General features: G+C 62.8%; 3 protein-coding genes across 8 annotated transcripts in view; 1 reads left to right on the plus strand and 2 right to left on the minus strand.

Moving 5' to 3' along the window:
• RBFOX3 (RNA binding fox-1 homolog 3) overlaps positions 1-5,069 on the minus strand; it is a 178,855-nt gene extending 173,786 nt beyond the window's left edge. The window contains exon 1 of one of the 2 annotated variants that reach the window (XM_042802438.1): positions 4,973-5,069. The gene's annotated coding sequence lies outside the window, so the exon portion shown is untranslated. Of the gene's footprint in view, positions 1-3,754; positions 4,100-4,972 lie in introns of those variants that run through there. The other variant, XM_042802435.1, reaches the window with a different exon arrangement.
• On the plus strand, positions 4,707-13,803 carry CBX2 (chromobox 2). 4 transcript variants are annotated; one of them, XR_006166272.1, is made up of 7 exons: positions 4,707-4,861; positions 4,958-5,001; positions 5,599-5,664; positions 7,545-7,614; positions 8,060-12,827; positions 12,953-13,004; positions 13,466-13,803. XR_006166272.1 is itself a non-coding variant. In XM_042802424.1 (5 exons), exons 1-5 carry the CDS (start codon positions 4,790-4,792, stop codon positions 9,389-9,391), a joined length of 1,584 nt encoding a protein of 527 aa, XP_042658358.1. In that variant the 5' UTR covers positions 4,707-4,789; the 3' UTR covers positions 9,392-13,803. The 4 variants fall into 4 exon arrangements, 1 of the variants encoding a protein (XP_042658358.1); XR_006166271.1 differs by having other exon boundaries at positions 8,060-13,004; XR_006166273.1 differs by having other exon boundaries at positions 8,060-12,079; positions 12,727-13,803.
• A 1,235-nt stretch (positions 13,804-15,038) lies between these two features.
• CBX8 (chromobox 8) lies at positions 15,039-19,588 on the minus strand. 2 transcript variants are annotated; one of them, XM_032985798.2, is made up of 5 exons: positions 19,470-19,588; positions 18,967-19,010; positions 18,687-18,752; positions 18,522-18,588; positions 15,039-18,333 (listed from the first exon to the last, which is right to left on the minus strand). In XM_032985798.2, exons 1-5 carry the CDS (start codon positions 19,536-19,538, stop codon positions 17,494-17,496), a joined length of 1,086 nt encoding a protein of 361 aa, XP_032841689.2. In that variant the 5' UTR covers positions 19,539-19,588; the 3' UTR covers positions 15,039-17,493. The 2 variants fall into 2 exon arrangements, with proteins under 2 accessions (XP_032841689.2, XP_042658694.1); XM_042802760.1 differs by having other exon boundaries at positions 18,522-18,612.
• Positions 19,589-23,424: the final 3,836 nt, after the last annotated feature.

The following is a 23,424-nucleotide window of genomic DNA, read 5'->3' on the forward strand; positions in this document are numbered from 1 at the left end:
GGTGTGAAAGGCCCCGGTGGCTTCCGCGGGGAGGAGCCCCCTCCTCGGTGCTGCTCGGTAATAACCCAGAACTGAAGCTCTGGGCGGCACGGGCCCGGGACCCGCCTCGGGCAGCCGCTGAGCTCGGGGGGGCTCCCCAGCACCCAGCACCCATTGCAGCCCCGGCTGCCCCGGCACACGCAGGGCTGCTCCAGGGGATGAGCCCTGGAGATGCTCATCACACACTTAGTGAAACCTTTCAGCACTTTCCCCGCCTCTGACAGCACAGCCCCGGAACAACGGATGCCTCAAAGTCCCAGGCAGGATGGGTGAGGCAGATCCTTCCCCCCGTGGGTGTGGGGAGCTTTAACCCCACAGACACGCAGAGCTGTGACAGCCTAAACCGGCTGCTGGCCCCAGCTCCCCAGCCCAGGAACAGTCTCCAGCCCAGCCTCCCCCCAGACAAACCCTGGAATCCAGAAGACACTGTCAAATTTTGCCTGTCCTTCTCCGAGCCTTTCCCAGCCCTTCCCATGGCATCTCACACCTCGTACACTTTCACCACGCGGTATTTCCACCAAACATTTACCCAACAGACAAAGCTCTGCCCAGCCATGCCAGCAAGCCCAGTACTGGTTTGTGCTGGTGGATGCAACCGTTGCCCGATGCGCAGCTGGGCTCAGCTGAGATCCCTGCTCTGCCCAGTGCTGCATCTCCCCCCGCCCTCCCATCCCCAAGTAATTCATTCCACCCCCCTCCCTGGGGCTGGGGGTCACACAGCAGGGAGAGCCCCGCTGCGTATTGCATCCCAATTTGCTATGCATTTCCACACCATTTGCTTCCCTTTCTTTTTCCTGCACAAGGAAGACGCTTGCTGCCCAGGGGTCCCAACTGCTCCAAGATGGTAACAGAAACACAAACATATACATACACGTATTTACTTATGGCGTACACCCAGTCTGCTGGAAAACTGCTGCCTCTCAAACTGCCCAGTCTGGAGGTGGCACGTGCCCCCACAGTTCCCACACGCAGCCACGGGGCCCGGAGACGACATGCTCCCTGGTCATCCCACCCGGCAAGCTGCTCAGCTCCATACCCGCTGCAGTGCTCAAACGAAATGCAGATCTCTGTGCTTCAATTGGCTGCTGCCTTGGGAAAACAACCACCATTTGCCCACAATAAACATGGCTACCGTGGCCCAGCCGCTCCCTGGGCTGGCCCCAGCTACATCCTTTGAAGTCAGGAACCTTACACGCACTTGAAACCCCCCAGAAAACCCCATCACTGTTAACCCTGACCCAGGAAGGCCCCGAGCCCACAGCGCTGGGGGAAGCGCGGGGTACCCTGCCAGTGCTCCTTCTTCCTGGTGGGTCCAGGCACAAAGACGGGGCCCAAGCATCCTGTGGAAGCAGCCTCAGCCCTGACCCCCACCCTGCACCTCTCTGGCCCCGGGCTCTTTGCTCTGCAAGCCCCCAGGGAGCAGCCGTGTCCCAGCTGGATGGGCTCAGGCTGCTGGCCGGCCCCGCCACGCTCGCTCCAGCAGCCCGGCTCGTCGCACCCGCTCCAGACTTTCCAGAGCCACCATGGACTTGTCAGGAAGGTCTGGTCTTTGGGTGAACACCTTCCTCCGACAGCAAACCCCCACCGCAGCATCACAGCCCCCCACTACCGACATAATGCAGGATACGCAGCATTCCTGGGATGTCTGGCATACTTGTGAAGAGCTACAAAACTGTGTTCCACCCAATTAGCTCAGGAGCCTGAGCCTCATTTTTAAGATGCCAAAGGTTTTCTCTGCGTCTGCTGAGTTTATTGGCTCTGCTGTCACTTAGCTTGGCTGGAGCTGGGGAATGTGGCAGCCAAGCTATTTACTGCGTGTTCCCAAGCTTCTCCGGGAAGGTGAAGCCCCTGTCAGGGATGGAGATCGCTGAGTTCAGCCCAAAGGCACTCGCAGGTGGAGCCGCGGCTTTGGCAGCAGCGGGCAGACATCTCCTGCAGCTCCCCGGGGAGCTCTGCAGTGGCTCTGGCCAGCGATGCCCAGGGAAGCGCCGTGGCTGGGACGGTCCCCTCTGGCCAACTCAGCAGAAAGGGGACATCCCGCTGTGCCAGGACCCATAACTCCCCCGGGATTCCCCCTCGCAGCCCCAGCCCTCCTTGCCCTCGGTCCCATCGTGCAGACGCTGTCCCTGCCCTCCCCTGGGGAGCTGGAGGCAGCACCAGAAGGCAGACGGGCAGAGGTGAAAGGAAATTGTGGTCAGGTTTTTTTTTTTTATTTCATCACTAGAATATCCTAAAATGCCAAAGAGAAAGCTGGGCAACACCAGGCCAGCGCCCTTGGCACTGGTAAGGGGCAGGCAGCTATGCTTCCAGCAAGTTCCTTTAGCTATTGCTGAGCTCAAGGGCGAAAGATCTGAACTGCAACATAGAAACTCACAAAATTTTAACATATAAACAAATGTAGGATTTTTTTATTCGCTTCCTGTTTTTGCAAATCTTCAAAGCCACAAGTTCAGACTTTTTTAATGCTTAGAGTGATTTATTCTCTTCCCTTTTCTTTTCTGAGAAAAAGGGAGATTTTTCATTTAATCACAAGGCTTCATTAAAGTCATCAAACAATGGGAAACCCGTGATTGCCCTGAGAAAGCTGCCACCCCAGAACGGACGACAGCCAGGCCTTGGTGTGCTTTGCCCTCCAAGGAAACACCCACTCTGCCCCCGGCCATCACACGCAGCTTTTAAACTACACAAAATAACCTGCAGCTCCAAACTGGGGAGAACCGGCAGAAAGCATGGGGCCCACCGCAGCCCAGGTGCTGACCAGGACCAGTTCCCAGTAAAGCCCCAGGGGCTATAAAGGAGATTTCCAGTCCACGGAGCAGCGCAGCCCTTTTTCCCCCCGCCAGGCCAAGGGGACTCGGCTCCCCGTCGACGCGGAGGCGGGAACGGCACTGGGGCTGCACGGCGTCAAAAAAGCACGGGTCGTTGGTGGCAATGACCTGCCATGGGCTGGCCACGGAGGGTCAGGGACAACGCAGCCGGCACAGCCCCACACCGGACACCAGCCTCCCGAACGCTGCTCACACCCCCCAAAGAGACCCCAACGCCGAGGGCTGCGCCCGCGTCCAGCCCTGGCCTCTCTCGGGGAAGGACGAGCACGGCTGTTTCACTCCTGCGTCCTCGCAGGGAGCTCGGGAGCACCAGCACCACGCAGGAACACCCGGCGTTACCCGAACCGGGGCTCCCTCCCCAGCAGCGTTCGCCCCCCGGCTCGGCACGCCGCGCTCACGCCGCCGCCAACGCCGTGTTGTGCGCGCGCGCGGCTCATGCACGCGGGGATGGAAAGTCACACGCATTTTTTTTTTTTTTTTTTTAACTAAAATTTAAGACACGCTGCACACAAAGAGCAGAGCTGACAAAAGGTAACTTAACTCAAAAGAAAGGAAAAGTGCAGTGCTGCGTTGCATTTCTGTGTCACCTTTGGTTAAAAAAATGCTTCTAACTCTTCTCCCGGTCAGCAAGCGAGCAGAGCAATTGCAAAAAGACAATAAAACATGATAGTCCTCGACCTAGGACAATCACCCCGTATTCACCCAGCACCCCAGGTACATCCACTGTCCTACAGACCCCGAGCCAGCCCCGCGCCGACACCGAAGATGCTCTTTTCCCCTCCCATCATGCAGGGGCTCCCCAGCAGCGAGGTTATCGCCTGCAGCGGGGACAGCCCGACGCGCCAGCCTGGAGCTCTAAAGGCTTTTCTAAATCCAGCATCGCTTACCGGAGACGGCAGTGGCCGGGGTTTGCGTGGGGCCCCGCACGCAGGACACGCCATGGCCCGGGCGGGTCCCGCTCAGCCCCTGCGCGCCGCGGCCACCCGGGCGCCGGGGCTACGGAAATTCATTTCCCTCTGGCTCCTGCACGGTTAATCGCAGGCTCCGGGCCCGCGGTTGTAAACTCCCCGAGGTGCTGACTCATCTTCTTCCAAGCCTGTAAAGCACCATATTTCACTGCTCCACGCCCACAGCGCACCGCCGCGGCGCGGGAGCCCCTCACGCCGCCTTGCACGCCCCGGTGGCGAGCGGAGTCGTGGCGGGGTCGCCACGGAGTCACGTCCCCGAGCGGACCGCGGGCCGGGCCAGACCCGGCCTGGGTGCTACCGCGACCGCCGCCCCCCCCCCCCCCCCCCGAGGAAATACGCTTTATTCCATTATAACCAACTATTTCACAACCAAAAACGTGCCGGCACCGTCTGCTCCGGCCCGGCGGGGGGGGGGGGGGGGGGGGGGCTTCCCCCGCCCCTGGCTGCGCCCCCGCCGCTGCTTTGTCCCCGGGAGGGACCCCGGCTGCCCGAGCAGGGGACGGCGGAGCCCGCGGCCGGGCAGGGACACCCCCACCCCACACCCCCCCCCCCCCCCGCGCCCCGGGGAACAAAGCGCCGGGCCGGGCCCATTGTCCCCGCTCGGGCCCGCCGCCCCCCCCCGCGCGCAGGAAGAGGAGGGGTCGCGCGCAGACAATGCCTCCCCCCACCCCCCACCCCCCCCCGCTGCCGGCACGCCCCGCCCTCCGCTCCCCATTGGCCAGCGAGGAATTTGGGGAGCCCCCGCCCCCCCCTCCTCCTCCTCCTCCTCCCCCCTCCTCCTCCCCCCACTAGCTTCCCCCCCCCCCCCCCCCCCACCTCCGCCGGGGGCGCGCGCGCCGTATTGTGCCGGGGGGCGCGCGGGGATGGGGGGGCGGGGGCGCGCGCCGCCGCCGTCGGGGGCGCGCCCGGGGGCTCCCCTTGTGTGTGCGTGTGCGTGTGCGCGGGGCCGGGGCCATGGAGGAGCTGAGCAGCGTGGGAGAGCAGGTCTTCGCCGCCGAGTGCATCCTCAGCAAGCGGCTCCGCAAGGTGGGACCCGCCGCGCCCCCCCCCCCCCCCCCCGCCCGCCCGCCCGCCGCCCCCCGCCCGCCCGCCGCTAACGCGCCTCTCTCCGTGTCTCCGCAGGGCAAGCTGGAGTACCTGGTCAAGTGGCGAGGCTGGTCCTCCAAGTGAGCGGCGCCGCGCGGGGCTGCGCGGGGCGCGGAGCGGGGCGCGGAGGCGATGCGCGGCCGCGGGGGTGCCGCCCGCCCGGCCGCTTTTGTTCGGGTCGCGCCGCTCCTTTTGTTTACAAATAAGCGCGGCCGCGGCCCGGCCCTCCCCCGCCGCCGCGTGGGGCTCCGCTCCCCACCTCCCCCCCTCCCCCGGGGACACCCCACCCCCCCCCACGGCCACCCCCCCCACACCCCACGGCGGGCAGGCACCGGCCCCGTGCCCCTCGGCCGCCCGCCGAAAGCGGAGCTGCCCCGGGATGCGCGGGGCTCCGCCGGGATGCGCGGGGCTTGCGCGGGGCTCCCCTCGCTCCGCGGCGGCGCGGCCGCCCCCTCCCCGCTCTGCCTCCCCCGGCTCCTTCTCCCCATCCCGCCCCGCGGGGCCCGCGCTGGCCAGGCCCCGGCTGCGGGGGTGCCCCGGGCCCCACCGGCGGCTCGGCCCGGGCGGCACGGAGGGCCCGGTTGTCCTCGGATGAACTCCCCAGTGCCGGGCCGGGAACGGGGGCGGCGGGGGGCACCGGCCCCCCGCTCTCGCCCAGTCCGTGTCTTCTGTTGCAGGCACAACAGCTGGGAGCCCGAGGAGAACATCCTCGATCCGAGACTCCTCCTCGCTTTCCAAAAGAAGTGAGCAAACTATAAATATTTCTATGCGAACGATAAAGTCAATTAACTTCTAATTGGCTGCGCGTGCAGTGGAAGTTGTGGAAACAACAGCCTGAAGCTCGCCGTGCCTTTTGTGGCACAGCCCTTTTGTTCATCTCCTGAAATTACAGTTCAGGTCCACCTAGGACGTCTCTCCCCGGGCTGGGTAAACACCGAGAATTTATGGCCCAGCGCACAAGCTGGTTTGGCGCTGGCGGTACAATGGGAGGGCGGCAGCGCCCAGCAGAGACCTGGGGCTCCGGTCCCGTCCAGCGGTCGGGGCCTCACTGGGTTTTGGGGGTGTGACTGCAGGCCCCGGTGGGGAGACGGCGTCTGGGACTGCAGGAACGGGGGGCTTGGGAGGCTCCAAAATGTGCTGCTGGAGGGCACGGGTGGGAGAGGGTGGGAGAAAATGGTGTCCTCTGTCAGGGCTGCGGCTACTGGCCAGAGCCGAGCTGGGACCGGCAATTGTTCCGCAGCTCTTGCACGCCAGGAATCATGCACGGAGGTAAAAAAGTACCCAGCTGGCTGCGGTCAGCACAGCACTGCCAAATATTTTGGCTCCATATTAATAAGAATCATTAAAGTTTATGATAGGATTTAATTATAACTTGTTTCTGGATCCATTTTTTCAAGAATGGAATCTGGTGGTTAGTGCAGGCAGCGCAGTGTTCAATTAGCCATGTGTATAGCAGCTGAACACTCCTTTTCCAACGGACAACTATGAAATAGTGTAGTGATCCGAGAGCACGGCCCGTACGACCACCGCGGGCTTTGCGTGGCTGCCAGCCTGGCCCAGCCCGGGGGGTGCAGGAGGGCTGACATGAGCCCAGCGAAGGACGGAACTTGCCGAGTTTCCAGGGAATGCATTTGCTTTTCCTCCACGGGCAGGCTGTGCCGCTGCTCTCTGCGCGGAGGGGAAGCTCAGCTCTGCAAGCGCCAGAGCAAGGCAAGACGGGGCAGATGCTTCTGTTTGCCTGATCCCGTTGCACCAGAAAAACTGACAAATTTTACCATGAATTGGAAGGGCCACTGGTTCAGGATGGGCAGCGCCGTGCGGTCCATCGCTGGCTGCTGGAAGCTTCTTGCTGTGGGGATGTTGGAGCAAACGGGGCTGCAAACGGGGCTGCTCCCCCATCACTGCCCGGTTACCCCAGGTGTGAGCAGAGCAGGGTTACAACACCCGATGCCTCTCTTTGGAAAGTCTGTGACTGGCACCAGTGGGACAAAGGGACCAGGACTGGGGTAACCAGCTGGCCGGTTCTGCGTGGCAAGGGATTTGGCTCTGTGGGCAGTTTGGTAAATACATTTCAGCCATCCGCGCAGTTCTCTCCCACACTGTATGCAAGGGAGGTTCTCTCTCTTTTCACCCCTCTTCCAGTAAATCAGAGCAGGTGCCAGCTGGGTACCCCAACATCCAGATAGCTGTCCTTGCTCTAAGGCCACCATTTTTATAACCTTTTCCTCACTCTGCAGTTCTTTTTCTTGCATTGCCTCACATTCAGGGCCTGAGTCTTCCAGGTACGTGTGCTGGTCCCGCAGGGTAAACGGGCCGGGTGCCACGTGAGGGGGGTTGAACCGCACAAATCCCCGCATTTCCCTACCATTCCTGGGGCTCTTTGACCGCACTTGAGGGCGGTGTGCCCGTAACAGCGTGAGTTCAGGTGATGTGCTCAGAGCCTGTAAGATCGCCACGTGTTGGCAGGGGTTAAGGGCACCTCCCAGCCGCTGCTCAGGCAGGAGCTGAGCCTTCAGCAGCCCGAGCAAGGGACGTTCTTAACGACAAAAGAAAGGGAGGAACCAGGATGATTTTGGATGGTTTTCTTCCCTGCAAACGTTGTCCTTGATCACTGTTTTTTCAGGGAGCATGAAAAAGAAGTGCAGAATCGGAAGAGGGGCAAGCGGCCCAGGGGCAGGCCCAGGAAACACGTGGTGAGTGCGGGTGGTGGTGGGCCCGGGGCCGTGAGGGCGCTGGGAAGGCACCAGCCAGTGTCTGTCCCCAGCGCAGGGTGCGGTGGGTGCTGAGGGCCCAGTGGTGCTGCAGTCAGGGCTCCGGAGTTTGCAGTGATGGGGGCGAAGGGAGGAGGATGCCTGCGAGGAGGACGTACGTCTCTTCATCGCTGCCCTGGCGATGGCGGAGGGGGAGGCAGAAGAGTTCCCTGGCACCAGGGTCCCGCCTGGCGTTAGGCCGGGTCGGTTTTGTGCTGTACGCTCCCAAACTCGTTTCAGGGCAGAGGACGAGCGGATCAGCTGAGGAGGAGGAAGAACGTGCATGTGTCTGAGGCCCCTGGCCGGGGAATGCTGGAGGATTTGCAACCCCTGCAGCAGTTCTTTGGTTATTTGTGTCAACTTCCCCTGTCTCTCCATCGCTTTGCAGGAACCAGAGATGCCTGCAAAAACAAAGTCAAGTAGCTCCTCTTCCTCCACATCCTCCTCTTCCTCCTCCTCTGATGAAGAGGATGAAAGTGACCTGGAAGCCAAGAGAGGTCCCCGCGGCAGAGAGACTCACCCGGTCCCACAGAAGAAAGCTCAGATCCTGGTGGCGAAGCCCGAAATGAAAGACACTTCCAGGAAGAAGCGTGGTCGGAAACCTCTTCCCCCGGAGCAGAAAGCGGCTCGAAGGACCGTGAACCTGACAAAGGTGCTGAAAACATCCCGGAAGGAGGCGGGCGGCAGCGCCAAGCTGCTGGGGAAGCTGCAGCCCCAGCACAGCGCGCAGGGCTCGGGCATGGCCGCGCTGAAGGACCCGCCGGGCGCCTTGGCTGGGCTCAGCTCTGCGGGGTCGTCTGCCGAAAACCTGCCCAACATGCTGAAGGGCGGCTCCGCCAGCCCGAGCCGGGCCATCAGCTGGCAGAGCTCCATCGTGCACTACATGAACAGGATGTCCCAAAGCCAGAGCGCGGCAGAGACCTCGCCCCTGGGCAGGCTGGCGCTGAAGTCGCAGGCATCCAGTAAGAGCAGCTTAGGGCTGGACTTAAAAATGAGGAACCAGAAAGGGCCTGGGGAGCTTGGGCTGAGCGTGCAGGGCCCCAAGGCTGCTAAGGCTCCTAGCAGCGGCGCTGGAGGGGACCAGAAATCAGGGTTTGCTGCGGGAGGCCAAATGCTGCACAACGGCAGCAAGACGCCTGCGAGCTCATCCGGGGCCGGCAGCCAGCCGGCCTCCAGCCAGGAGCTGAACCTCCAAGCCCTAAACCTGCAGAGCGTCAAAAACGGGCCGAGCGTGGCCGGCGGGAGCAGCCTCCCTCGCCACCTCTGCAGCGCCCTGGCCAAAGGCTCCGGCGCGGCGGCGAGCGCGGGTGCCGGCGGGGCGAAGGGCGGCACGGCGGGGGCCGGGCTGAACGCTGCCGGCGTGCTCGCGGGGGGGGACGGCGGCAAGAGCGAGAAGCAAGCGCCCCGGGCAGGCGACAGGGACTTGGCCAAAAGCAGCACGGCCGGCACGCAGGAGGGGCACGCGGAGAGCCGCAAGCCGGCCGCCCTTTCCGAGGTGAGCACGGGCGAAGAGACCAGCTCGGATTCGGACCGGGATTCGGCTTCCTTCCCAGGCGTGGGTCAGAACATGTCTGTCTCCATCCAGACCAGCCAGGACTGGAAACCCACCCGCAGCCTGATCGAGCACGTCTTTGTCACCGACGTCACCGCTAACCTGATCACAGTGACAGTCAAGGAGTCCCCCACCAGCGTCGGGTTTTTCAACCTGCGGCAATACTGAGCCCAGGAGCGCGAGGGGAGGGAGAGGGTCCTTCAGCCTCTCCCTCAGCTTTGCCCAGCTCTTCCATCGGGTTTTTCTTTCTTCAAGTGAACACGTGAGACCTGCTGGGACTCGTGTCTAGAGAGGCTTGAGAAAGACGCGGTGAAACCTGCTCAGAACTGCCAGCGGGTCGACGGATCCCTCCCGGCTTCTCTCCATCCTCTCCCGCAGCCGGTGCCCCGAGCAGAGGTGGCCGACGCCGCTCTGCGGGCGCGGGGGCACTGGTGCTGCCGGGGGTGACAGGCTGGCACGTTTTGAGCCAGGCTTCACTGTACGCGCGTTTCTTTGCTTTACAGCTTGAAACAGCAGATGACAAGGTCTGCGGCTCTGTGGCAGCAGGGAGAGGTTGTGGAGCTGCGATGGGCCAGGCTTGTACTCGGGAGAGGAAAAGGAGATCCTGTTCCTTCCTCTGGGCTCCCCATTAATCTGTCTGCGAGCCGTGGGGAGTCGCAAGTCAATCCAAATGAGGCAGCCGCTGTTCCCAGCCCTGGGGGGCGGCTGTGTATGGGGGTTTTTCAGGGTACGCTCAGCCCAGCCACCCCCCTGGGCGAGGTCACTTCCAATGATAGTGAAGTCCACAACGTTTCTGTTGTGGTTTCCAGCTGATAGGGAAATATTGTTTACATTTTTTTATCAAGGAAAAATCCTTTTTTTTTTTTTTTTTTTGAGGGAGGGGAATAAACCCAATCTAGGGAGGACTGAATCCTGGATGCCACTGACAGTATGGGCGTCAAAGGTGCCTCTTTCAGGGCAAGGGGCGGCTGGCAGCGGGTGCCTCCTCGCTGCCGGGGAGGGTCCTGCCTTGGGAGCCAGCGAGAGCCGCTGGCTTCTCCGCAGTCGCTTGACTTTCAGAAGAAAGCGAAGCCCGAATTGTGCAGCCTGGGGGGCCCCAGCGCCGCTCCGCTGCCTCATCCCAGCACCACCAGCATCCCTGCCTCCCACTCAGCAGTCTCCAGGCGCTCGTAGGGACCGAGCTGGAGAATATTTTTTAAGTCTTGCAGAACATGTGAACCTTTCTGGCGGCAGGTAGGTTGGTACTCGGACTGCCAGGCGTCTGCGGGGTCGGTGCTGGAGTTCAGCTCAAAAGCAGCGCCCGGGCAGAGCCGGGGGTGAGTGACCCCTCCCTGCAGGGAGCCCGGCCGGACCCAGCCTTGGATGGTCACTGGGTTTGACTCACGCTGATCGTCCACGTTTTCCTGCAGCCGGAGGGCTCAGAAGCTGGTCGAGGAGACCTGCACGGGTGGTCTGGAGCAGCAGGAAAGGGAAGGAGAGGAGAGGGAGAAGGGGCCAGGTCAGGCCGTGGCAGCGGGTGCCTCTGGCCACTGTTCCTCGAGGAGCCAGAGGGCCCGTGGCAGCCGTTCACCTTCATCTTGCCGTCCTGTGCTAGCAGCCAATGTATTCATTTTGGCTTGTAATTTCAACAAATAATGGCTTCTTTACGGAGGTCTTTTGCCCTACTCTAGGTTACCCTTACAAGCCGAAATTAGCAGCAGTAGTTCAGGCAGAGTTCAGCAGCCTTCAAGGTCATTTTAGTTCTGTTAATGCTGAACTCCTTTCTCGGAGGAGATAAAAAGCTGCAGTTGCCAGCTTTGGGTGCGTGGTGAGGAGGAGCCGTCCCGCCGGCGTCCCTGGAGCGGCTGCTCGACGTGTGTGTGAAGAGGCTCCTCTGCCCTGGGCCGGGGCACCCGCAGCGGCCTCGTGCGCGGGAGTGCGGAGATCGATGGACCAAACTGGGGGTACAGGTACTTCTGAGCCCCCCTGACGCCCCAGCCCACCGCAGCCGCGTTTGCTGCCACTGGCTGGCGGCGGCACAATTCTCAGGTGAAACGAAAAGCTGGCGCTGGCAGTGTGTGCTGCCGGGTCGGTCAGAGGCTGCAGCCTCTACCAGCGCAGGCTCCTGTGCTCCGGAGATGCTCTCCCTTAGCTTCGGAGTTTAATCCCCAACCGTCCAGCTGGTCGTTGAGTTTGTAACGTTACGGAGCCGAGCACGACGTCCTGCGTGAGCTGGCAACGTGCCGGCAAGCTGGGGTGGGTGACGGCAGATCGATGCCTTGCAGCAGGACCCGCGCAGGCTGCTCGGCCAGCTCCGGCTCTGCCCCAGAAACCCAGAACCCAGGTTCTGCTGCAACCGGGCAGCCTTGAACATCACCTCGGCAGGGTGTGGGGCAGCCTGGGGCAGCGGGTTTGCAGAGGGCTGGTGCGGCTCTGGCCGCCCGGGCCAGCAACGCGCTGCGTGTTCTGCCGGGCAAAGGGCTGCGGGGAGAGGAGGGAGCGTTGCCCATGGGGGAGGTTCCCAAGGACAGAGTTTCCGTTGAGCTCCACGATGCCAAAACGTCACAGTCTGTGCTGTTTACCTTCTAGTCTTTAACTTTGCCAAACGAGCTAGCGTTGCTTTGAACAGTCCAAGGAAACGTTAGCCTGTGTCAGCAGAAACGAATGCTCTGGGCATGGTGTCTGCTGGGTGTGCTTTTGCGCCGGGGATACGAGCGTTTTGGGAGAGGAATCAAGAAATCTGGGAGCGCGGGGGTAACGCTCTTCCCCACACACCAAATGTTTGCTACTTGGCCTTTGCAAACCCAAACCGAATGACAATGTGCCTTTCGGACCGTCCTTATCTCAGCCTTGTCTGCGACACGGGTCCCACGACAGGTTTGTGCCTATGCAAAGCGGGGTGGTCACAGGGTCCTGGGGACAGCCGTGACACTGACGGGGAGAGGTGCCCGTGTCCCGGGTGGGACACCCAGCCCTCGCGCAGGGCCCTGAAGGCAGCTGAGGGATGCCCAGCGAGGGGAAGCCACTCGGCAGGGATGCCCTTGCCTAGAGCAATAGGGTGCGGGGGCTGGTGTCCCTGAGGGGGACGAAGCACCTGAGGATGCTCCAAAAAGGGGTCGGGCACCCAAACGTCCACCGAGGGTGCAGGAGACACGCTGTGGCAGTGGGTGCTGTGCTGTGCTCGCTGCACGCCGGCTCCGAGATGGCTGCTCCCTCCAGAGCCCCCGTCAGAGCTCCCAGGGGTTTCTCCGGGCTGGGGCTTGCTCCTGCCTCCTGGCCGGGCAAAGGGCCCCTGGGCCCGGGCCCGTCCCCGGGGGAACACGTATCCCGACGGCGAGCGGCTTTCCTCCATCACCCACCCTTCCCAGGCGCGTCCCCTCCCGGCAGCGGCAGGACTCTGCTGTCACCACTTGCTATTGTGCCTTTTGCTCACCAGCTGGTTCGATTCCAAAGGTCTGAGGATGGTGAAAATGATAATCCAGAAATTTTCCTGACCTTCATCTCCTCCTGCATTCCTTCCCCAGCCCCTTCCCGACCTCGTGTTTCAGATCTCGGCTCTCCCAGCAGCGCTGGGGTGTCTGAGCGAACGGTTCCTGTTGGAGTTTGCCTCTCAAAGGCACATTATGTGAGTGATTTACTGTAATCTTTTGTGGACAGGGGTTGAAAGCCGGTGCAGACCCTGTTTACCAGTCAGTACCATTAGTATTCAAGGTCTACCTTTTTTTTTTTTTTCTTCTTCTTTTTTTTAAGTTTGCTGCTATGGGTTGGAGTGTTCAGCCGTGTGTCAAACAGCCAATTAAAGGTTTGTCACTTGTCATTTTCTAAGGGGTTTCCGATGTGGAAAGTCCTGCAGTATTTGTATATTGAATGGATATTTTCTCCAGGCATAATCTGGTTAAGCATACTTGTTGTTTTCCATTGGACTGGAAGAGGTGGCCAATTCAGCCATCTTCCTTAGAAACTTAGTCTATTTTTATATATATATTTTGTACCAAAAAAACTGGAGGTCGTGGAGGGATGGGGATAGATTAGGGGGTTTGGTTTGCGTTGAGTTTCTGAGCTGGGTGTGAAGGGCTCCAGAGCCAGAAAGAAGGTTTTTACTGAAAGAAATTGAGGGATGGGTGAAAACAAACAATTGTTTTTGTAACTTGTGCCAGTCACTGGTCTGATTTGTATGTTTTAATTAAAGAGAGAGCCAAATCGTTCCTGTATGACACTTATAATTGCTTTCAACTACAGCTGTTTGTTTGCTTTTATTTTCAGAGAACAAAAGTTGGAGATGTTGTTACCCTGGGAAATCGTAAGGGCTTTGTGGCGCAGGAGCGGCGCCCGGCCCGCCGAGCGCCGCGGGGCTGGGGGGCCCCGCTCCTCACTTCCCCACCACCCCCCGGCACCTCGCTTGCGCTCTGGGCCGTGTTTTCTAGTGCTTCTGGACACTAACGCTAGTGTAGACCCACCACCTCTAGGCTGCTTTTAATTTATTTGCAGGAAAACATTAGGAGCTGGTTGCATCGGGCTGGGGTTTTTTTTTTGTGTGTGTGTGTGTGTAACTTTTCCACTGCTCTTTTTTAGCATATCAATAAATATTTTTTTAAACTTTTCAGCCTCGTGTGGTCACAGCTCTGGGCCCGTCCCCCTCCTTCCCCGGGGCTGCCCCTGCCTTGCGAAACCTCCTCATCCCTCCCCCCGGGGGGCACCGTGTTCGCGCCCCTGCCCGGGGGCTCCGGCCACAGGGCTCGGGGGCCGGGCGAGGCTGCGGGGGACCGACGGGGCGGGCAGCCACCCCCCCGCCTCCGAGGGGCCGGGCAGGACGCGGCCCCCCCCGGGCCCCAGCCCAGCTTCCCCCCAGGCTCCGCTGCGCCGGGAGCTGCGCTTGCCCAGGGCGGGGGCGACTCAGGTGCCTCCGCTCAGCACCGGCCCATCTTGGGGGGGGGGGGGGGGGGAACCGGACCCACCCGGCCACCCCCAACCGCGGCCCCGGGGCCGGCCTGGGGAGGGCGCTGCGCGGCCGCGGAAAGGCGGGGGCCGAGCGGCCCCCCGGGCTCTGCCGTCGGGGATGCCGTCGGGGGAGCTGAGCCCCGGGGGGGGCGCGGAGCCACCCCGGCACGGGAGGAGGGGGCTGCGGGGGGTGGTGCCGGGGGGGCTCCGCCAGCCGGGAGCCCCGTCCCCGTCCCCGTCCCCAGCCCCTCCCTCCGCGGGGGCCCCGCCGCGGCCCGTGTGAAAGGGCCCCCCCGCTGGGCCGGGGGAGAAAGGCGCCATTGTGCGGCCCTTTCTCCCGCTCCTCCTTGACACTCATTTTCCGCGCCCAGCCGCTGACAGCTCCCATAATGCGGGGGTCCGCGCCTTTCACCCGGCAGAGCAGAAAAAGGAGGTTAATGAGGACACAGCTTCAAAAAAAAAAAAAAAAAATCACCAAAACCAACCCCCTCCCGCTCCCCTCCGCCTGCGCGGCCGGGGTGGATTTGAATACAAAAGCCGGGCTCGCCGCGCCCCGGGGCCCCGCCGCGCTGCCCGCCCCGTCGGAAGGACGGAGCGGGGCCCGGCCCGGTGGCGGAGCCGCGGCCCCGGGGCTGCTCCTGGGAGCGGAGCCGCACGGCCGCCCCGTCCAGGCACGGCGGGATCCCCGGGGGGGCGGCCCGGGATCCCCGGGGGGGCGGCCCGGGATCCCCGGGGGGGCGGCCCGGGATCCCCGGGGGGGCGGCCCGGCCTCCCCCGCCCTGCACGGCCGCGACAGAAGGGGGGATGCGGGGCCGACCACCCCCCCGCTGCTCCCCGCCGCCCCCCCCAGCCCCACGCCCCCCTCTCACCCCAGGGCCACAAAGGGAAGACAGACACGTTTCTATTTACAAAGTATATATTTAAACTCACATAAAAAGCAGGTCTCATGGACATTCACGGCTGGCAGAAGACACGTAGTTAAGCTTCACTTCTGAGACTGAGATTTAGCCAAATCGTTTTTGTACAAGTCTTAGATTTAAATAATTCACGCACACACACCCCCACGCACACACACTCAGTATACACGTCGCTATATACATACACACATATACACCCACATGTATGTTTGTGTGTCAGGACGCACACATATAGACAGGGCTGGAGCGAAGCACCCCAAACCCCAACTGCAGCCCGGGGGGGCAGGAGCATGGCTCCGGGCTCTTTTGCAAGGGGAGGCAGCCCCCCCCCCAGCCTTGGCACGGCAGCAGTGGGGGGACGGGCAGCTCGTCCCGTCCTCATCCCTCCGACAACACACGTGTCCCGTGTCGGCTGCCCCTGGCACCGGCACTGAAACCAGCACATTGGTTCTTCGTACAAACCAAGTTAAAAATCTCAATTTTACAAAATACACCTTTAAAAAAAAAAAAAAAAAAAAAAGAGGAGGAAAACAACAAAAAATAAAAAAAAAGAAAAACAAAAATCCTCAGAACTCACAGACATGGCTCCCTTTGTACAGTCAATACAGCATCCTCCTGCCAGGGCTCCCAAAAGGACAAGGAAGGGACTGAGCAAGGGGGAGCCGCAGATGGGCCCAACAGCAAGGGCTGCTCCTTGCCCCAGCCCCTTTCCCTGCCCGCCAGGCCCCCAGTGCTGCCACCCCCCGCCATACAGCCCCCCAAAACCGGGCAGCAGGCGAGGGGGGACGAGGGGGCCCTGGCCCAGCCCTGGCCCTCGGGTGCTGCCGGACAGATTTGTGCTTTCCAACCCCGAGAGATGCTCAGGCCAACGCAGCGGGACGAGGCCACCTGCTCCACCTCAACCGAAATCATAACTCGGGGACACACACCCCCCCCCCAGACAGGGCTGGGGGGGACGGGATGCGGGGGGAGGGAGTGGGGGGCTGCAGCCCCCACGGCGCTGCACAACCCGGCGGGAAACTGCCGAGCCATGAAACCCCACAGCCATGCCCTGCCCCAGCCCGGGGAGAAAAACAGCAGAGTCCTCCCCAGCCAGGAGAAATAACACAGGCAAATAAACCACAAAAAGCCACCCGAGTCAGCAGGGCTGCTCGCGAACGGGAATATTTCGCCTCTTGGCTATTGTTTAACTAGCATAAGAAAAGGGAAATATTTATTGTCTCTGAATGCATAAAGGTGGCTCTGGGATTTGTCAGAGATGTGGATATTACAAAACACTTTATCTGGAGTCTTCCAACAGTCTGAAGTGAACTATGTTTGGGGAAAAAAAATAATAACAATAATAATCCACTTTCTATAGCAGTATAAAGCATCTAAATATGGGCAGTGACATGCTACCCTCCCAAACCTCTCTGGCATTTCAGGAATGTAAACAGAGGGGGTTTTGTTGTTTTTGTTTTCTTTTTTTTTTTTTTTTTTTTTTTTTAAGTGGATGGGGGAACAGAATCAAGCAACCAGACAAAATGAAAACAGATTCTCAGCTCAGTCCCATCTCCCACAACTGCTACGACAACTCTATTAAAGTGCATTTCAGTATCACCCCTCTCAGGAACCTTACACACGCAAACCTCCTCTTCCTTCGCAAGAAAAGGTAATTCAAGTTAATACTCTGCTAGAACAGTTTAAGCTTTTTTATGGATTTCTGCTCTTCCCCCCCCCCCCCCGCCCCGACTTTGTAGCAACATTATTTTTTTGTTAGACTGGAAACGCCCCCTCCCCAACAATACTGTAAATTCAAGTGCTTCAACTGTCAAGGGCAACAGTTCTGGATACAGCACACTTGATTGTACAAGCAACACCTTATATCACAATCAAGAAATCAGGGCACTTTGCCCTCTGAGGGAGTAACACTTCCCCCTCCACCATCCATAGCATCATATTAAAAATAATAGTTAAAAAAACCCAGAACATAATTAGCTATGAACATCGTTTGTTATGTACACCGGCTCCTGCAACAGATGCATGAACTCTGTTAGTTCTCAGTTTTATTGTCCTTTCTAAGAGCAACTGAGCAGTCACTGTTGTCTCCATTTAAATAAAACAACTCAGAGTTGAAATATATATATATAGATATATATATAAGCATTTTTTCTTAAATAACATATTTACATCTAATAGAAAATATAACTCTAGAGATAATCTTTCCAACGAAATGTAAGACGTGACAAAAAAAAAAAAAGAAAAAAAAAAGAATGAGTTAATGAATTTAGGACAGTTTCTAAATCCTCTCCAGGACCAAAAAAAAAGAGAAAAAAAATTTAAAAAAATAAAAAAAAAATAAAATAAAAAAAAAAAAAAGAGAAAGGCCCACCAAGCTCTAACCAAGCTTTTGTCTGGATCTGACCGAAGAAAACCCCAGCACCACCTCCAACAAACTCATCGCTTCTCTTTAAAGAATCCTTGGTCCGTGCTGCTCTCCTTGATGGTGACGGTCAAAAAGTTAGAGGTCACATCAGTTACCACCACCTTCTCCAGGTTGTTGAGAGAGGGGCTCCAGGACTCCTCCTCGGGGTCCCCCAGGATCCTGGAGACGGGGATCCTGGCGATGAGGGATGGCCGCCCCGCCTGGCCCCCCACGCCGTCGCGGTACAGGCTGCCCACGGCGCCCGGGCTGACCGCGCCGTGCAGGAGCTTGGGCCCACCGGGGTCCAGCCCCCCCTGCCCCTTGGGGTCCAGAAAGTCTGCCCGGTGCTTGGCCAGCCGGGGGGGGAAGGTCTCGGCGGCCCCCAGCTTGGCACCCACCTCGGCTCGGTTGGGGCCGGGCAGGGCGCCGGGGAGGTCGGGGTCCTGCCGCCTGGCCAGCTGGATGACGCTGTGTCCCGAGCCGAACTTGGCCGCCCCCGCCGCCGCCTCCTCCATCTTCCTGGCCTTCAGGTAGTCCCCCACCTTGTCCCCCGGGTCCCCCAGTTTCCTCTTGGAGGCATCCAGAGTCTCCGCCAGGTCCTTGTAAAGCTCCTTCCTGGGTTTCGGGCCTCTCTTTTTGGGGGTCTCCCCAGGCTTCTCCTCCACACGGATCACCCGGTCCCGGATGCTGTCTCCCTTGGGGGTGCTGGTGCTGGAGCTGCCCTGGGGAGCCAGGGCTATGTTTCTGAGTCCTTCCCTAGCCCGGGACGTGGAGCCCAGCTCCTGGGGGGACCTGCCGGGATACGGCACCCGGATCCCCCTGGAAGAGTCACTGCGGAATTCATACGTTTTGGCTTTTGCTTTTGCCTGGGCCTGCAAAGAAGATAAATCAACCAGTGACTTTATTATCCTGCCATCCGGCTGCATAATTACAACTTACAGGACAAGGGGCCACCTTTACAAGGAGCATCCTCCGCGGGGGCCAGAGAGGGACCCCTGCTCCCCGCTGCAGCACGCAGCCCTGGCCGGCGTCAGCGCGCGCGGGGTTCCAGCCTCCTTACCTTTAGCAGGAAGGTTTTGGGCTTGGGGCCTCGCTTTTTGGGCCCGTATAGCTCCATTTCTCGCTCCCTAGAGGTGTTAAAAGAACCAAAGCTTCAATTCAGCATAGCTACAAGACAGCAACATATTTACAAGCACAACGGCTACAGCTAGCAAAGGCCTTGTACCTTTCCTCAAAGGCTGCGAGCAGCCGGGCATCCAGGATGTTCTCCTCAGGTTCCCAAGTGCTGTACCTGGGGGGGGGGGGGGGGGCACAGAGAGAGGGGACAGCATGAGGAGACAGGAACAGAAAAAAAAAATAAATAAAAATCAATGAAATAAAAAATACAGGGCATAAAGGAAGGGACCCAAGTTTCCTTTCTACTACAATGGGAGAGCAGGGCTGCAGCGAGCCATCTCCCCCCAGCCCCCCAGCTGCAGATCCCCACGGACAAACGGCCGACTTACTTCTGAGACCAGCCCTTCCATTTTACGAGATATTCCATGCGCCCCTGCAGATGCAAAGAGAAAAATAAATATGCATGGAGGGAAACCGCGATAAACGCCCGCAACAAAGATACACCCGCAATTCCACGCAGGCAACAAACACGCGCCGCGCCGAAAACACGCGAGAAGGGGGAGGGGGGGGGGGGGGGGGGAGGGGAGCGCGAGGGGGATGCAACAAAAAAATAAAATTGTTAAAAAAAAAGGAAAAAAAAAATATAATAATAATTAAAAAAAAAAAAATAACAAAACAAACCCGAGGGGGTGTGCAGCCCGGGAAGGCGGGCGGGAGCGGCGGGGAGAAAGAGCCGCCCCCCGCGGGCACCCAACCGCAACCGGGCCGGGGCCGCAGCGGCGGCGGGGGGGGGGGGGGGGGGGGGGGGGGCGGGGGAGGCGGCGGCGGGGGGGCGAGGCGGCGCGGGGGGAGGAAGCTGGAGGTGGGGGGGGGGGGGGGGGAAGGCACCTACTTTGCGGATGCGGCGCTTGAGCAGGGCCTCGGCCGCGAAGACGCGCTCCCCGACGGCCGAGAGCTCCATGTTTACGCGGCCGCTCGCAGCACACAGGCAGCCGCCAGCGCAGCCCAGACCATAATACTCCGCCCGCTGACGTCAGCGCCGCGGCCCCACCCCCCACCCCACCCCCCCGTCCCCCCCCGCACTTGTTGCTGGCGGAGCCGGGTGGAATATTCCGCCCGCGCCGCATTGGCCCGCGCCGCCGCCCCGCCCCCCGACGTGCGCCGCGTCCCGATGAGCGCGGGGCGGGGCACGGCGGCGGGATGCCACGCCCCGCCACGCCCCGCCACGCCCCGCCACGCCCTCCCCGCCACGGCGGGGAGCGCGGAATGAGGCGGGGGGGGGGGGGGGGGGAGCACAAAGGAGCCGCCGCCTCCCTCGGACCGGTCCCCACCGGTACCTGGACGGGGCCCACCCGCGCGGGGGGAGTGACGGGCTGTTCCCACGGCGCTGCCACAAAGGGAGCGCGGAGAGGGGCGGGAGCGCCCCACGCACCAACCGCTCTGCGCCGGGAACTGTCCACGGGGAGACGCGGTCCCGCGGGAGCGCGGATCCTTCCCGGCGCTGCCGGAGCTCAGCCGCCTCCGGTTTTCCCCGCGCCGGCAGCCCGCCGGCTCCGCTCAACGGGAGCGCGGAGGGGGGGTCAGCGTGGTGGCCCCACGCGGGGTTTGGGGCGTGCGCGTCCTCGCCGCGTTACCTGTCAGCAAAGTGGCGTGGGAGCGCTGGTGGGGCTGCCCGCTGGTACCGGGACCCCTCCGGAACCCCCCCCCGCGCCGTTCCGCGTCCCGCCCGGGAGCCGGCTCCTTCTCCCGCCGCGAGTCCGTCCCCGAGGCGGCCACGGGAGACAGAGACACGCGCGTCGGAGCGGTGAGCCGAGGGGGACGGGTCCAGCCTCCTGGGGGACCGGAGGCCTCAAGCGACTGGTCGCCCGCCCCCGGCCGGGGAGGGTCCCAAACCGCCCCCCACGTCGGGGGGAGGCCCGGCAGAGCCTCAGCCCCGTCCCACGGAGTGAAGCCGTTCCCTCCACCGGGGACAGCGGGACTGCCCCGCGAGTGGGACCCGAGGCGCCATGGCCCGGTGCTGAGTGGGCTTCTGCAGCCCCGTCCACGCGGGACGAGGCCAAGCGAGGCCACTCGTGGACCTCCCCCCTCGCCCCCCGCCGCCGCCGCCGCCGCCGCCGCTTCCGACTCTTCTCCGCTAAGGAGCAAGAAGCCGAGGGGGAGTATCCTCAGTGGCCGCCGCGCTCACGCGTGGGAGACCCCACGGTGGGCGTGGCCCCAAGTATCCGACTGCGCCTGCTCTCCGATAAAATGCGGCCGCGGCTGCCTCGCCACGGGGCTCCGGTCTGGCTCCGGTTTGCCGCCGGGTCACCCGTGACGGGGACGGCGAGACCAGCGCGGCTGCGGGGGCGTCTCCCCCGTGCGCCTGCCTGACCCCCGGGTGCCCCCCCAGCAGGAACCGGGGGGCACCGGCCTCGTCCCTGTCCCGGGGATCGTTGTGTCCCGGGGCTCCTGCCTGCCGCCTCGGAGCACTGCCTGGTCCCGCCACGGGGGCGGGCAGCGACCGGGTCACAGGGGCAACGGTTCCCCTGCCGTGGGGTGGGGGTCCGCGGCCCCACAAGGGACTCGTGGGGAGAGTGGGTCGAGTCCCCGCGGGCAGAGCCCGCCTCCCGCCGCCGTTGGCCGAGGTGAAAACGCGCTCACGGGAGGAGCCGGGAAATTTCCACCCCGTGGCTCCCGTGGGCTCCCAGTCCCACCGGTCCAACCCCCTCGGGTTTTGCGCAGCGTGTCCGGTCCTGCGCGGAGCGCGGCGCAGCGGGGCCGGGCGGGGGTCGTGCACCCCCCCGCGCCCTCCTGGCCCCCGGCGAGCGGCGTCCCGGGGAGTTTTTCGTTAGTGTCGAATTAATCGTTGTTAATTAAGGCAGGTCGCGGGGCGGCTCGTGAATCGGCGTGGACGCGGTGGCCCGGATCCCTCCCCCGCGAAGGTGCCGCGCGGAAGAGAGACCCGGGGACAGCGAGCGCCAGGCCTGGCCGGGGGGGGTGCGCGGGGGGAGCCGGGTCGTTCCCCCGGGCACGACGGTGCCGCCGCCGCGTTTGCTGTTGGGGCTCCCGGGCAGCCTCCGCGGCGGCTCAGCACGGCCCTTCCCCGTGGCCGTGGGGGGTGCTGGAGCCCGCGGAAGGGGTGTTTGCCCCGCGCCTCCGCTGCCGGTGTCCCGGTGCCGGTGGGGAGCACGGTCCCGGAGCCGAACCTCCCCGCACCGACCCCCCACGGGAGCCGTGAGGGGCCGCGGAGCTCCCGGCTGAGTAGCCGGTTCTGCCCCGTCTCCTGCGCGGAGCTTCGCGGTTCCGCGGAGTCCCACAGCCACGCGTGGGGACGGAGAGGGGAGAGGCCGCGGCTCCAGCTGCCTCCGGCGCCGGCACCAGCGCAGGGAATAGCTCCATCCCGCGCCGTGACCCACGCGGGACCCGCGCGGGGGCCGGGGCTGTGTCCCCGGTTGCGGTGCGGGGGGGCAGGGCGAAGGCGAGACGCAAACGAGAACGGCGCGGGGAAAGCAGCGGGGAGCGACCGTCGCTGCGTGGGGGTCCGGCCGGAGCCCGCGGGCCGTGGGCGAGCCAGGGCCGGGGCTGCGACCGCTCGTGGGGGTCTTGGCCCAGAAAGAGAAGCGGGACGGAGCCGCCCCGGCGCCGCGGGGACGAGAGAGCAGCGGGCGGGACCGTCCCCGGCTCTCCCAGGCAGTTCGCCCCGCTGCCAGAGGGGGTTCGGGGCCCCCCTCGCCAGGGGCCGGCGGAGCTGCGGGGGGGGCCCACCCCCACCCGGCGGAGCCACCGGGAGCAGGAGCCAAGCCTGGGCACCGGCCGCCCTCCACGCTCCCGAGGTCAACGGCAGAAGCTGCCTGGGCGCCCCACGGGCTCTCGGCCAGGGGGGGGCCGCTCGCCCCCGCCGGCCCCGGCCCTGCCCCGGGGTCCCGGGGCTCGGTGCGGACTCGGGGACGGCGCCGGCCCGGCGAGGGCGTGTGTCTCCGCGGCAACCCCCGTTTCAGCCCGTTTGACCCCAAATCCGCCCCTCGGCTGCCGGATCTCCGCTTCCCCAGCCCGGACTCGTGTGATGAGCCCCACGGGGCTCAGTGGGCCACCGCGGGGCGGAGTGCACGCCTCCCCCCTCGTTTCTCGCTGTGAGGGGGCTTCCACGGCCGCTAGCTTTGCAACGAAACCGGGGGCCCACTGCCCCTGCCGGGACCGCCCGTGGGGGCGGCGGGGCGAGCACGCGTGTCCAAGCGCGGCTGAGCCGGGAGCGGCGGCGGGGCGGGAGGGAGCTGGCTCCAACCCAACCGCCGCCACGATCGATCCCTGCGCCGCAGCCGGGCTCTTCCCTGCGGCTTCCCGTTCGCTCCGGTGACCGCGCTTCACAAGCCGCTCCGCCCCACGGACACCCGTGCCCGGGACGTCTGGAATCCAGCCCAGCTTTCGGTCCTGCCCGGTTCCCCGAGCGGCCGAGGATGCCGGTGCCGGCCGGCGACCCGGTTACGCCACGGTCGCGCTCCCCCCGTGTCCCCTTCTCCTGGGCGACCCGAGTATGCCCCCAGCACTGAGACCGCGGGGGGGAAGTGGGGGCAGAGCAAGTCGCCCGCTCGGCAGAGCCCCAGCGCTTCCCAGTCCCCGAACAGACCGTGCGGCCGGGCTGGACCCGGTGTCCCGGGAGAGGCAGCCCGGCCGGGCCGGGGGTACCGCCGGTCAGGGCAGAGCGCTCCCCGGAGCCTCATTCCACGCGAGATCCCTGTGTATGTGGACACCCTCCCCGCACCCTCGGGGCGGCCAGCCCCGAGTTCCCCACCCGCTCCGCCGCCCGGTTCGGCTCCGGGCTTCGCCCAGCCCGGTCCCATTCCCCACCCGGGCGGGAAAACGATTCCCTC

The sequence above is a fragment of the Tyto alba genome, unplaced genomic scaffold (assembly GCF_018691265.1).
Source record: "Tyto alba isolate M040663 unplaced genomic scaffold, T.alba_DEE_v4.0 Super-Scaffold_39, whole genome shotgun sequence".
NCBI lineage: Eukaryota > Metazoa > Chordata > Aves > Strigiformes > Tytonidae > Tyto > Tyto alba.